Below are 15,785 nucleotides of genomic sequence, written 5' to 3' on the forward strand. Positions count from 1 at the left end.
CTTCACCCAAGATAGTTCTTATCTATCTAGTCAGTAATTGCCCCTCTCCCTCCCTCCCCACCCTTGTAAGCATCTAAGAATGTATTCTTCTGTGTTTAAACTATTTCTTGAGTTCTTTTAACAGTGGTCTTATACAATATTTGCCCTTTAGTGACTAATTTCACTCAGCATAATGCCTTCCAGGATCAACCATGTTAGGAGATGTTTCACAGATTCATTATTGTTCTTTTTATCGTTGTATAGTATTCCATTGTGTGAATATACCACAATTTGTTTATCCATTTGTCTACTGATGGGCACCTAGGTTGTTTCCATCTTTCTGCTATTGTGAACACTGCTGCAGTGAACATGGGTGTGGATATATCTAGTCATATGATGGCTCTTCTTTCTCTAGGATATATTCCAAGGAGTGGAATTGCTGGATTGTATGGTACTTCTATTTCTAGCTTTTTAAGGAAGCACCAAATTGACTTCCAAAGTGGTTGTACCATTTTACATTCCCACCAGCAGTGTAGCAGTGTTCCAGTCTTTCTACAACCTCTCCAACATTTATTATTTTGTGTTTTTTGGATTAATGCTAGCCTTACTGGGGTGAGATGGTATCTCATTGTAGTTTTGATTTGCATTTCTCTAACGGCTAATGATTGTGAGCGTTTCCTCACGTATCTGGTAGCTGCCTGAATGCCTTCTTTGGTGAAATGCCTATTCATATCCTTTGCCCATTTTTTAATTTTTTTTTTGTTGTTGTTGTTGAGTTTTGCAGTATCTTGTAGATTTTAGAGATTAGACGCTGATCGGGTTTCTCATAGCCAAAAATTTTTTCTCCCAGTCTGTAGGTGGTCTTTTTACTCTTTTAATGAAGTCTTTCGATGAGCATAAGTGTTTGATTTTTAGGAGTTCCCAGTTGTCTAGTTTCTCTTCTGGTGTTTGTGCATTTTTAGTAATGTTTTGTATTGTTTATACCACGTATTAGGGCTCCTAGCATTGTCCCTATTTTTTCTTCCATGACCTTTACTGTTTTAGATTTTATAGCAACTAATTTTTATTTAAATATTTTTATCGTGAAACATAACATACAAATATAAGTACATCAAATATAATTACAGTTTAACAAATTACAAAGCAAATATTCTTGTAACCATCACCCAAGATTAAGAAGTAGAACAACCCCTGCACCCTGAGGCTCCTCACTGTGCCCACTAGGAACTAATATTTACTTGAAAAATAAATTCTCAAATTTTTCCAGAATTTCAACAATTAACCTTTAAAGCACAAATTACCACTAACTACCTAATTTTGTCCTATTTTTTTTTTTTTTTAATAAAGAAAAGTAAACCTCATGTCATAACCTTACTTTTATTCAGCTTAATAATACAGTTACAGTTCCTATCAACTTGATTCCAACTCATGATGACCTCATATCTGTCAGAGTAGGACTGTATTCCAAAGGGTTTTCAGAGGCTATTTATCAGAAGTAGATTGCCAGGCCTTTCTTCTGAGGTGCCTCTGGGTGGTCTCAAACTTTCAACCTTTCAGTTAGCAGCTGAGCACTTTAACTGTTTGAACCACCTAGGGACTCCAGCTTAATAACAACCAAAAAACCAAACCCACTGCAGTCAAGTCAATTACAACTCACAGAGACCCTATAGGACAGACTAGGACTGCTCCATAGGGTTTCTGAGGCTGCAAATCTTTATGGAAGCAGACGACCACATCTTTCTTCTACAGAGTGGCAGGTGAGTTCGAACTGCCAGCTTTTCAGTTAGCAGCTGAGCACTATAACCATTGTGCCACCAGGGCTCTCTCAGCTTAATAACAGGAGCTCCATAAATACAAAAAAGAACTACTCATGCAAATAGGTAACAGGTGGCATGGATGAACGCTAAAATAAGTAAAACAGAACTCTGAAACATACAGAATGTGTCTAGTAGAAAAGAAGGATTCACACACAGTTTCCTGAATACTAACAGTAGTTAAAATTTCCCAAATTGAACAAGAACAAAACAAGGATGCCCTTTATCACCACTAGTATTTAACATTGTGCTGAAGTCCTAGCTAGAGCAATAAGGCAAGAAAAAGAAATACATGGCACCCAAACTGGAAAAGAAGTAAAACTATCCCTATTCACAGATGGTATATGATACTGTACATAGAGAACGACAAAGATTCCACAAGAAAACTACTGGAACTAATAGAAAGATTCAGCAGAGTAGCAGGATACAAGATCAACATATAAAAATCAGCTGGATTCCTTGACACCAACAAAGAACTTCAAAAAGGAAATCAGGAAAGCAATATCATTTTACGTCACCCAGGACGTAAAAGACCAATACAAAGAAAACTACAAAACATTACTGCAAAAAACCAAAAGAGATCTACATAAATGGAAAAACATTAAATGCTCATGGATAGGAAGACTCAACACTGGGTAAATGTCAATTCTACCCAAAGCAACCTACAGAGATAATGCAGTCCTGACCCAAATACCGACAGCATTCTTCAGCAAGATGGAGAAATTAGTCATCAACTTTATATGGAAAGAGATCCCAGGTAAGCAAAGCATTAGAGAAGAAAAAGAACAAAATAGGAGACCTCACACTACCTGATCTCAGAAACTACTATACAGCCAGATCAAAACCAAAAGCAAACTCTTGCCATCGAGTCAATTCCGAATCACAGAGACTACAGGACAGAGTAGAACTGCCCCATAGAGTTTCCAAGGAGCACCTGGTGGATTCAAACTGCTGATCTTCTGATTAGCAGCCATAGCACTTAACCACTACACCACCAGGGTTTCCTGGTATTCAACCATAAAACCCAGTAAACCCATAAAAAAAAAAAAAACCCATACGTGGGAATAATTAAGCAGAAGAGAGGAAAATAGGTGTTCTTGTGGGGCTTGAATTTCTAATTTGCTTTATAGTCTACTCATTCCTTCATTGCCATCTTGCACTCTTCAAAACCCTGTTAGAGGTGATGCCCATTCTTCAGGTTTTTGCTTGCTTAGCCAAGTCTTCTTTTCCAGCAATTGATGTGATGAAGTTTTTGTTTCTTTGTTTGGCTTACTGAGGTTCTTTATACCTAGGTATGTGCAAGGATTGATCATTTCTATAGGCTTTGGTGGCAGAATACTCCCTGATTAATGGTTGAAACTTCTGTTTTTGGACCTGCCTTTGAATCATGATCTACATACGCTTTTAATGAACTTTCTACCTTGATATATCCCCCATATGTCTGTCACTTTGTCTTATTGAGGGGGCATGTGTGTTGCTGTGATGCTGGAAGTTATGCAAACAGTATTCAAATACCAGCAGGGTCACCCATGGAGGACAGGTTTCAGCTGAACTTCCAGACTAAGACAGACTAGGAAGAAGAACCCAGCAGGCTACTTCTGAAAAAAATCAGCTAGCGAAAACCTCATGAACAGCAACGGAACACTGTCCGATATAGTGCCAGAAGATGAGCCCCTCAGATTGGAAGGCACTCAAAATACAACTGGGGAAGAGCTGCCTCCTCAAAGTAGAGTCGACGTTAATGATGTGAATGGAGACAAGCTTTCAGGACCTTCATTTGCTGATGTAACACAACTCAAAATGAGAAGAAACAGCCGCAAACATCCATTAACAATCGGAACTCAAAATGAGAACAAACAGCTGCAAACATCCATTAACAATCGGAATATGGAATGCATGAGGTATGAAGATAGGAAAATCAGAAATCGTTAAAAATGAAATGGAATGTATAAACATCGATATCCTAGGCATTAGTGAGCTGAAAGGGACTGCTATTGGCCATTCTGAATCGGACAATCGCATGGTCTACTATGCCGGAATGACAACATGAAGAGGAATGCCGTTGCATTCATCATTAAAAAGAACATTTCAAGATCTATCCTGAATTACAATGCTATAAGAGGATAATATCCATATGCCTACAAGGAAGACCATTAACACAACTATTATTCAAATTTATGCACCAACCACTAATGCCAAAGATGAAGAAATTGAAGATTTTTATCAATTTCTGCAGTCTGAAATTGATCGAACATGCGATCAGAATGCATTGATAATTACTAGTGATTGGAATGCAAAAGTTGGAAACAAGAAGGATTGGTAGTTGGAAAATATGGCTTTGGTGATAGAAACAATGCCAGAGATCACGTGACAGAATTCTGCAACACCAGTGATTTCTTCATTGCAAATACCTTCTTTCACCAACATAAACGGTGACTATACACGTGGACCTTGCCAGCTGGAATACACAGGAATCAAATCAACTACATCTGTGGAAAGAGAAGATAGAAAAGCTCAATATCATCAGTCAGGACAAAGCCAGGGGCCAAATGCAGAACAGACCATCAATTGCTCAAATGCAAGTTCATGTTGAAACTGAAGAAAACTGGAACAAGTCGATGAGAGCCAAAGTAGAACCTTGAGTACATCCCACCTGAATTTAGAGACCATCTCAAGAACAGATTTGATGTGTTGAACACTGATGACCGAAGACCAGACAAGCTGTGGAATGACATCAAGGACAACATCCATGAAGAAAGCAAAAGGTCATTAAAAAGACAAGAAAGAATGAAAAGACCAAAATGGATGTCAGAAAAGACTCTGAAACTTGCTCTTGGAAAGGAAGAAATGATGAAGTAAAAGAACTGAAGGTTTCAAAAGGTGGCTCAAGAAGACAAAGTATTATAATGACATCTGCAAAGAGGAGGAGGTAGAAAACCAATAGGGAAGAACACACTCTGCATTTCTTAAGCTGAAAGAACTGAAGAAAAAATTCAAGCCTCGAGTTGCATTACTGAAGGATTCCATGGCGAAAATATTAAACTACGCAGGCAGCATCAAAAGAAGATGGAAGGAACACACACGGTCACTATACCAGAAAGAATTGGTCAACATTCAGCCATTTCAGGAGACAGCATATGATCAGGAACTAATGGTACTGAAGGAAGAAGTCCAAGCTGCATTGAAGGCATTAGCAAAAAACAAGGCTCAACAAACGGACGTCTCAACAAACAGATGCAGCACTGGAAGTGCTCACTCGCTCATGCCAAGAAATTTGGAAGACAGCTACCCGTCCAACTGACTGGAAGAGACCCCTATTTATGCCTATTCCCAAGAAAGGTTATCCAACCAAATGGGGAAATTATAGAACAATATCACATGCAAGTAAAATTTTGCCGAAGATCATTCAAAAGTGGCTGTAGTAGTGTATCGAGAAGAAACTGCCAGAAACTCAAGCCGAATTCAGAAGAAGACATGGAACCAGGGATATTGTTACTGATGTCAGATAGATCTTGGCTGAAAGCACAGAATACCAGAAAGATGTTTACCTGTGATTTACTGACCATGCAAAAGCATTTGACTGTGTGGATCAGAACAAATTATGGATAACATTGCGAAGAATGGGAACTCCAAAACACTTAACTGCACTCATAAGGAACCTGTACACGGATCAAGAGGCAGTCGTTCGAACAGAACAAGGGGATACTGTGTGGTTTAAAGTCAGGAAACGTGTGCATTACGGTTGTATCCTTTCACCATACTTATTCAGTCTTTATGCTGAGCAAATAATCTGAGAAGTTGGACTATATGATAAAGAATGGGGCATCAAGATTGGAGGAAAACTGATTAACCTGCGTGATGCAACACAACCTTTCTTGCTGACAGTGAAGAAGACTTGAAGCACTTACTGATGAAGATTAAAGACCATAGCCTTCAGTATGGATTATACTTCAACATAAAGAAAACAAAAATCCTCACAACTGGACCAATAAGTGACATCATGATAAACAGAGAAAAGACTGTAGTTGTCAAGGATTTCATCTTACTTGGATCCACAATCAGCACCCGTGGATGCAACAGTCAAGAAATCGAATGACACACTGCATTGGGCAAATCTGCTGTAAAAGACCTCTTTAAAGTGTTATAAAGCAAAGATGTCACCTTGAAGACTAAGGTGCGCCTGACCCAAGCCATGGTACTTTCAATCGCCTCATACGCAGGTGAAAGGTGGACGATGAATAAGAAGACCAAAGAAGAACTGATACCTTTGAATTGTGGTGTTGGCGAAGAACATGGAATATACCATGGGCTGCCAAAAGAATAAACAGATATGTCTTGGAAGAATACAACCAGAGTGTTCCTTAGAAGCAAGGATGGTGAGACTATGTCTCACACACTTTGGACATGTTATCAGAAGGGATCAGTCCCTGGAGTAGGATATCATGCTTGGCAAAGAAGAGAGTCAGCGAAAAAGAAGAAGACCTTCAATGAGGTGGACTGACAAAGTGGCTGCAATAACAGGCTCAAGCATAACAATGACTGAGAATGGCGCAGGACCAGGCAGTGTTTCACTCTGTTGTACATGGGGTTGCTGAGTCGGAATCGACTCAACGGCACGTAACAACAACCTCAATATATACCACTAAGGTCTCTGTGTGCTGTTGGTTATTAGCTGTCAAGAGCTGTGATGCACTTCCATGTGTATTGTTTCATTACAGTTATAGATTTATTAAACATTTACTATCACTGCCTACTGTATGCCAGGCACTATTAGATGCAGGAGTTTGCAAGGTTGACTGGAGCAGAGAACCTTTCTTGAAGAAGTTTATACTCTAGTAGGAGATACAAATGATGAAATAAAAATGTAATTACATTATCATGGTGTCATGGATTGAACAGTGTCCCCCCATAACATCTGTTAACTTGGCTAGGTCATGATTCCCTTGTACGATTCTATGATTGTCTACCATTTTATCTTCTGATTTGATTTCCCTATGTGTTGAAAATCTTACCACTATGATGAAATACGATGAATTAGTGGCAGTTATGCTGATAAGGTCTATAAGATTAGGTAGTGTCTTAAGCCAATCTCTTTTGAGATATGAAAGAAGAGACAAGGAAGCAGAAAGACACGGGGACCTCATACCTCCAAGAAAGCAGCACTGGGAGCAGAGCGCATCCTTTGGACCTGAGGCTCCTGTGCTGAGATGTTCCCAGACCAAGGGAAGACTGATGACAAGGATCTTCCTCCAGAGCCGACAGAGAGAGAAAGCCTTCCCCTGATCCGGCACCCTGAATTCGGACTTCTGGCCTACTGAACTGTGAGAGAATAAACTTCTCTTTCTTAAAGCCATCCACTTGTGGTATTTCTGTTATAGCATCACTAGATGACTAAGACACATGATTAAATGTTACTCTGAGAAAAGTGAGTAAAAATTAAAGGAAGTGGTTTTCCATAACATACAAAACTAGACTGTTAAGAGAGCTAGTAGAATTAAAGTATATTAAATACGACAAAGGGAAAGACATTTGCATAAAATGAAGCATAGTTACAAAATTATGGGAAAATTTTCAATTTACTTTATTGTGATCCAAGGTACATTTAAATAATGAGGTACGATTTCTTTGCCTACTGAATTAGTAGTTTAAAAAAATAAGAATAATAATGGCAAGGGCTTGCCATGGACACCAGTGCATTTATACACTTCTGGCAGCAAAACCCTTTTAGAAAACAATTTGGACATCCATCAGGAGCAACAGATGGACTCGTGCCCTTTGTTTAGAATTTTACTCCTAGAAATTTGGAAATATGTGAAATTATTTTTATTTCCTAGAAAACATTTATTGCAGTGTTCAACAAGAGAATAACTGAATTGTGATATACGTATTATATAAACACTAAAAATGTTGATTATTTTTCCTTTACTTTGTATTTTCTGATATCTCTGTAACCCTCACATACTTTTGTAACTATGAAGGCCATACAACATAGAAAATGTTTATAATACCTTCAGATACCAAACCATATATAAAGTATATCTGTAACTACAAAAAAGACACGTCCCCCTGCATAAAACATACACATGGGCAAAGAATGAAAGATGTAAAAATAAAAAAAGTCTTTAATGTTAAGGCTTAGATTATGGGTAAAATTTTTACATATTGCTACTTTATTTTTAAAATCCAAATATATTTATTGTATGATTCCATTTATGTAAAGTTAAAAAGTAGGCTAAACTAATCCAAGGTGTTAGAAGTCAGGGATAGTAGTTACCTTTGGGCAGGAAGGTAGCAATCAGGAGGGGTCACAATGGGAAGAACGGTCTGGGATATGGGTAAAGTTTTATTTCTTGATCTGCGTGGTGGTTACACAGGTATGTTCATTTTGTGAAATTTTATCAAACAGTATACTTACAATCTGTAAACTTTTCTGCATGAATGTAATACTTCAATTAAAAAGTATTAAATGTAATTTTAAAACTTGCTTAAGTAGATCAGGCAACTCATTATATAGTTTGCTTTATTAATCATACAATAAATGGTATAATACCAAAATGCTTATAAATATGTGGACATTTTCCAAAATCATAACTAATACTTAGTAGTAGTCTCTTCTATGAATTCTTAACACAGAAACTGTGTTGAGTCTTTAGTCTTCATGTCTACTAAAAAAAGGGGAAGAAGGAATTTAAGCCTTCTCTAATATTCCCTATCCCAAACAAAGTAAAATACACTCCTTTATTGTCTCACCATCATACCAAGCACATACACAGTACTTAGTGTCTTATAATCTGTATACATGCCTGTTTGTCCCAGTATTATAAGTTCCTTAGGCAAATCATGCATTCATTACATTTGGCAAAATAACTGCTCAGCAAATATTACATGACCCTATCCAACCACTACCAAAAAAGTAAAAACAAAATAAGAAAAAATATCACCCTGAAAAATATCCTATTTTGCGTAATCACAAAACTTATAAGAAATTCTATATTCCAACAAGTTTACAATATTTTCCAAATGTATGAGAGACCTTAACCAATGTTTAACCTTTAGATAGAAAAAGTAAAAAAAAAAAATTTCAATTTCTTAAACTTCTATATAATTATATACAAAAATTTAGGTCAAAGCTAAAAAACCAACAAACTGCAAATCAATATTTAACAATTTTCACTACCCTTTTTGCTTACTGTGGAATTTCAAAGTACTATTGAGTACTTTTAACTGAGTACATTTTAGATACTGAATATTTTCCAAGGTATAATAATTTGTTAATCCATCAAATCATAAATGAACATTTTCCAATTAAATCCTAGGATTTAAAAGCCATAAAGTTTGAGCAATATATATATACATATATATATGTGTGCGTGTGTGTGTGTATATATATATATATATAATTTTTTTTTTTGTAATTTTCTTTCTTACTACAGGAACCAAGTATTTATTACTTTTACCTTCTAATCTTCTCAGCTCACCATTACACAGCTAAATAGGTAAACCCTCCTGGTTTCAGACTGAAATTTAAACAGTAAATGTACTTTCCATATTTTTGTTGTTAGCTGCCATCAAATCAGCCCTCAATTCATGGCAACCCCATGCACAACACAATCGAACTATTGTGATCCATAGGACTTTCAGTGGCTGATTTTCAAAAGTAGACTGCCAGGCCTTTACTCCTAATCTGTCTTTGTCTTTGTCTGGAAGCTCTGCTAAAACCTGCTCAGCATCACAGCAACACATAAGCTTCTACTGATAGATGGGTGGTAGCTGTGCTTGAGGTGCATTGGTCTGAAATTGAATCTAGATCTTTCACATGAAAGGCAAAAATTCTAAACCACTTGAACCACCAGTGCCCTCAATTCTCATATTAGATAAGAAAACTGTTTAGAAAAATTCTGTTTTCCCAAATGTCTTTCAATGAAAACCAAAAGTTACATTTTTTTTTCAGAACGTTTGTCTTAAAATCTCTTTATCTAATCATCAACAAAGCAAAATAAAACAGAGGAAGATATACACAAACAATTACTAAAGGTGGTATTTTCAGTATTTTGAGTTTTTTCTTTTTATACTTATTGGTATTTTCTAAACTTTCTTTAATGATTGTATTACTTATAATTAGAAAAAAACTTTCTTAAACAAACTTACACATATTGATTGCATTCACTTTCAAAGTTCTTAGACTATGTTAGCTAGACAACCCATTTTCAATTTAATAAGGGGTGAATTAGATGATCTCTAATCATCTAGTTGATAAGATGAGAAGGCAGAGCCAATGACTTTACCACCAAGTTATTGTCAGATTCTCTAACAGCCTGTGCTACAACTGATCCCAATACATGTGGGCTATGAAATCACCTTGCAGAAAGCAATTTGGCCTTTGTTCATGGGGAGGCCAGTAAGAACCCTGAAGCCTCAGGCTCAGAGGTGCTTCCTGGATGAAGGCCATGCACAGGAGAGGTAGTGCATCCCTCTTTAGGACATGGAAGCTCCACGCTGTTACCCCTCCTAGACCTCACCGTATGTCTCTTCATTTGTATCCTTTTTGGGTGTAATAAGGCTGTAGCCATAAGTATGGTGTACTCTTCATGTGACTGTGAGACGTTCCACTGAATTAATGAACCCACAGAGGCAGTGAGAGCCAGCATGGGCTGGTGTCTGCCTATCTGGCAGTCTGAAAGAAGGTGTCCTTCTAATGCATGAGCTCCGACCTAGCTCTGCCTAGGGTCTGGCTGCATGGGTAGCTGGTCTGAAAGATGGTGTCTGTCTAATCTGTGAGCTCTGACCCAGCTTTGGGTGGCTAGGATCAGAGAGAGTGTTTGCTGTGTGAGCAGCTGAGGACGAAGGTGGAGAAGTGGGAAGATGAGGACTGGATTGGATTCATGCTAATCTTTACCACACAGCAAGGAAGGTGGGATTTACCCACTGTGCCCGTGGCTTAGTGCAATATCATTGTAAGGACACCTTGGCCAAGAAGCTTAATTCTGGGAACATTACATTTGTTCACCTTGTTGATTTGTTCCACAGAGTCACTGCTGATATATTCAGACAAGTATAAACTGTGTTCAGTAGTACTAGGAAATTTAGACTCTTACCTATCTGATGTCACTCTTATCCTTGCAGCTTAAAGAGGCATCAATTTTCAGATGTGAGAAAGTAAAAATTAACTTGGACTGAAAAAATCTGCTCTGCCATTGAAGAGGATAGAATAACACGTATAAAGCCAGCTGCAACTAAAAAATGTCATAATGACCCCCATCTTTGAGTAACTACTGCTTTTTTTACTCACTGAGTGACACTGTTGTCTAAAATCATAACAACAAAACCAACCAACCCGTTGCCATTGAGTCTATTCTGACTCACAGCAACCCTACAGGACAGAATAGAACTGCCCCATAGGGTTTCCAAGGCTGTAAATTTTTACAGATGCAGGCTGCCACATCTTTCTCCCATGGAGCAACTGGTGGGTTCGAACTGCTGACTTGTGGTTAGTAGCTGAGTGCTTAACCACTGTGCCACCAGGGCTCCTTTGAAATTATACCAGTAAGAATGAAACATTCCACTCTTGCCTGGAGGAGAGAAGTCACTTAGAAACAGAGAAGTAGCTTCAAATTACAACCAAAGAACAGAGTTTCAGATAAGGAGTTTCTGGAAACAAAATTCAACCTTCATCTTAAATTTGCAGTTTCCAAGGAAACAAAACTCTGGGTCCACTTTACAGTCCAGACCTGACGTTGACCTCTTTATAATCAGTCTTGCTTTGCTTTTAGCATATAAAAACATTGCTTCATTTAGACTTTACCTAAACTCTACCCTTCCTCAAATTCCTGTAACTATCTTTTCCTTTGGTAAGATGCCCCCTCTTCCTCTGATATGCAGCAATGAGCCAATAAACCTGACTTTATCAGACTGCAGATTTGTCCCTGGTGGCCTTCAGCTGATTGAGCTAAGACAGATGACACGATAATATGATTCCCAAAGGATATTATGACCTGAATTAATATGACAGGAGCCCCAAACAAACACTGTAGAGAGAACAGCAGAATTTGAGAAAATAGACAAATTATAATACAGCACAAGGATTATAAAGAGGATACTAAACAGAAGAACAATATGTGTTTCAGCTACAAACTGGGCTTGGCTGCTTCCATGGATATAATTCTGGGGGAAAAAAAGACAAAATGGAATCTTTAAATACATATTAAATTTTGGCATCCTAACGCTAAAATGGGCCATTTTTAAATCCTATAAAAATATTAATGCACCCAATGTATGTAAGCATGTAACATATTTTAGGTCTGTGGCACTCATCAGTAAAAAAGCTGAGTTACTACAAAAGCTATTTCAGTACTTATTTTTTATTTGTATTTTCACTGTATTTATACTGTTTAACAGTAGAATAGCTGAAAAACAAGTATTTACGTGTACAAGAGCGTGAGGTACAATAATGTAGACTCCAAGAAGACAGGGACCATGTTTTTCTTGTTTACCACTATGTCTCTAAGAATACGTAGCACAATACCTGGACAATGGATGCTCAAGTACTTGATCAATTATTCTACTGTATTTAGACGAATGCTGACATTCATTCTTAACCAGCTCGGTTAAAAGGACTCACCAAATGAGATAAGAAACTTCCCATTTTTAAGAGAACAGCACAGTATTTTCAGCAATTGAAGCTTGTTAACCAAGAGATGGAAAAGTCAAAAATAAATCTAGTTCCTTTATATGCTGGCACTGTTCTCATGTGCTGGCACTGTTCTCACAGGGTAATAATCATTAAGATTCACTTTGGTATATAAAAGAAAGAAACCCTGGCCTTTCCTTACCACATGTCCTGTGTGGGGATTCTTATGAGCATATGGTGGTCCTCTTATATGGTTCCACATTTGACCAGATGTCATAGCAAGCACAAAACACTAGGGAACAAAAAGTAATGAGATATTTATAATTGCATGGTTCAGATGTTCCCACCTTGATTAGACTGGCTGGTATAAAGGTACATCTGTTCAGGTATACATGCTGAAGCAAATCATTTTCAGATAAGTGATGCCTTTCTTTTTTATTTTTTAGTGATCCCTTTCTAAGGCCTGTGTTTTAACCACGAGGATCACAAGAATCACAATTCAGTAATATTTACTTCAGAAAGAAAACATTACTTTAAAATTATAAATAAGCTGACACAAATTTCAAAATTGAATTTTGAAAAGGCCCTCTAGAAGAATATTTTCAAAAGAACTGCAGGTTTTGATGGAGTTGACAGCCTATCATTTAGATTGAATAAAACCGGGTATAATCAGGTCCTCTCAGCTCTGGCTATTGTAATGAGATAACAGAGGAAATAAACTGATTTCAAGGCAGAAAATAAAAATATGTAAACTCCTTTCCCTCAGGTAAGAAATAAACAAAATCCTACTTCTCATATAAATGAAAGCTTACCTGAAAATACAATATTAAGAGTTTAACTCAATTTTTCGCCTAAATTTTACTCACCAAAGCCGCAAAAGCCCATCCAGTTTTGTTAAAGAGAAATTCCATATTGCTTCTTCGAAGATACACAAGTCCACCAATAACAGCCAAAAGCAATCCCAACATAAGTGGACCAGCGTAATTTGGAGGTCTAATTACTCTAATCTAAGTGGAAAGGAGAGAAAAACATTTTAAAGTATAAAATTTATTCATTAATTATATAGGTTGAACTAATTTGAAATGAAAGCAGTCAAAATTGGTATGGCTGCTCTAAGGAAAAATTATACTTTTTCATTACATACCCAATCAAAATAGTTTATATTTTATCCAAAAGTGGAATGTAATAAGTACAATATTCTGTTCAACCACAACATATGGATCATACTATCTTTTAGATTAAGAAGAATCTGCCAAGTACAGCTAGATAGTCCATGGACTTAAGAAGAGTGGTTTCCAGGCTGAATCCAATAGGGTAATAGAGGATGTTTCACTCTTTCATCGGGATGATTCTGTTAAATGGTACTTGTGAAGGGACAGCTAAACTATTACTTACCATCTCAGTGATATAGGGACAAGACCAATTAGGACATCCAAGTAAGAGTCAAAGGGGATAACAGCAAAGTACCTTTCATCAAAGTAAGGAAACTTACATTGACGTCAGTTCTGTCAGCTATCCACCGGGCAATCTGCTCAGCTGAAAAACCCCGCACCTGCAACTCATATGTATCACCTCGTTTGGGTTTCCCTTTTGCAGGAAAGTTGATGAAAGTTGGAGCCGAATTCATGTTTAGCTGAATAAAAAGTATTTCATGGAAATATAAATTATCAAGAAAATAATCTCAACTGCAAATATCTTAAAATTTAGGCATATCACAGATAAGGAAGCCCAGGTTTAGGAAGGTTAAGTGATTTGCCTAAGGAATTAATCAGTAAGTGGTGGAGCTAAGATTCAAACCCAAGGTTACCTGTGACCTTAACCACTATCTTTACCGATCAAATATTAATTCCTAGCCAAGAAACCTGCATTTTACTCCATTAGAATGGAAAAGTGTTCCCATACCACAAATATTTTAATCTGTTCAAAGATCATGCAAAAAGGATAAATTTATGAGAACTGTTTCATGTAGCTAAGGTAAGCTCCAAATAAGGTACATCCTCAATCTGGAGGGAATAAGACCAGGATAAGACAACGGCTCTAAAATTGCAGCAAAAACCAATACAAAATAGTAGCTATATACAGAAATCATCCATTCAAATGGGTTTATAAATGTTTACTGATGAGCATCACATTTCTCTCTTCTACATCGTGAGACCCGTGGTATGCTTGAAAAACAATACTGGGATTGCTGACATAAACAGACCATAACCCATTCATCTGCATTGTACGTTTCCTGACACAGACAATTGTACTTGTGGAAAACAGAAAATCTAATTAAGTCCAGGGGAAAGATCCTGACCAACAGATGCAAGCATCAGGTCCCCTTAGTAGGTAACTCCTACAGTAGACATTGGCTTATACAAGCAATTACAACTTGAAGATATCAGTCAATAAAATAATCCAATTCTCTTGCTTTGATTCTATGCTCACAATAAAACCCTTCTAAACAGTAATTTCTAGACTTTCCTATTAGGGGAGAGAGCGTACTGATTATGGAATATGATTATTTTGGTCTCTTTGGCAGTATATCACGGTGAGTTAATGACTTAATAGATAAGCCTTTTGGTTACCAGTGCCCAAGGATTTTTACACTTGGTCAGTGTGCACAAGGTCTCCATAGCTGGATAAATTCTGGCTACATTGTTCAAATTCAATTTCTAGGTCTGCAAAGCTAAGAATCAGATTCTAGACAGTGTTCACTTAACCAAATTCCTGCCCAAATTTTAAGCCAAAAAATTTTTTTTTGATATTTGTTTAGCTATGCCACCTTTGGATTGTTTTCAAAATGTATCTAATAAACAAAATTAAAACCATATAAATAGTATATGAATATACTTTCTTTGCAAAAATTTTTACAAATATAGGGTTACAGGAATGAATCCCACTCCATGCTGGTAGCCACTATTACCATTTCTGACCTTCCTGAACGTATTCATATACATGTGTATATATCGACAGAAAACATGTAATACTACTTTGTATCTGTTTTTGTAACATAAATGGTATCATATTAACTGTATTATTCTACAATTTGCTTTTCTAATTCAACCATGTTTGAGAGATCTGCTCACAATTAAAAAAACCAAACCCATGCTGTCAATTCTGACTCATAGTACATATGTATCAACCTCACTGTCATAATCTATTAAGAAATGACGCTATTATTGGACTTTAGGGTTTTTCTCCCTTTTTTCCAATTAAAAATAATGTTACAATGAACATCCTTGTACATATCTCCCTGTACACACATGAGAGTGTTTCTCTAGGGAACCACACACACAAAAAAAACACCCAAATCCACCGCTATTGAGTTGATTTAACTCTGACATGGATTTTATTACTCATGGCAACAGCAGTAGCCAAAG

The 15,785-nt window shown here is 37.0% G+C and overlaps 1 protein-coding gene across 2 annotated transcripts in view; it reads right to left on the bottom strand.

The window, feature by feature from the left end:
* The window catches only part of MAGT1 (magnesium transporter 1), a 70,039-nt gene that overhangs the window by 7,833 nt on the left and 46,421 nt on the right, over window positions 1-15,785 (bottom strand). For both annotated transcript variants that reach the window (XM_010592705.3, XM_064278576.1), the window contains exons 4-7: window positions 13,913-14,053; window positions 13,287-13,427; window positions 12,623-12,712; window positions 11,891-11,954 (exon numbers count right to left, since the gene is read on the bottom strand). In XM_010592705.3, coding sequence (XP_010591007.1) covers window positions 11,891-11,954; window positions 12,623-12,712; window positions 13,287-13,427; window positions 13,913-14,053 — 436 coding nt within the window. The remainder of the gene's footprint in view (window positions 1-11,890; window positions 11,955-12,622; window positions 12,713-13,286; window positions 13,428-13,912; window positions 14,054-15,785) is intronic.

This window comes from Loxodonta africana, chromosome X, assembly GCF_030014295.1.
Source record: "Loxodonta africana isolate mLoxAfr1 chromosome X, mLoxAfr1.hap2, whole genome shotgun sequence".
Taxonomy (NCBI): domain Eukaryota; kingdom Metazoa; phylum Chordata; class Mammalia; order Proboscidea; family Elephantidae; genus Loxodonta; species Loxodonta africana.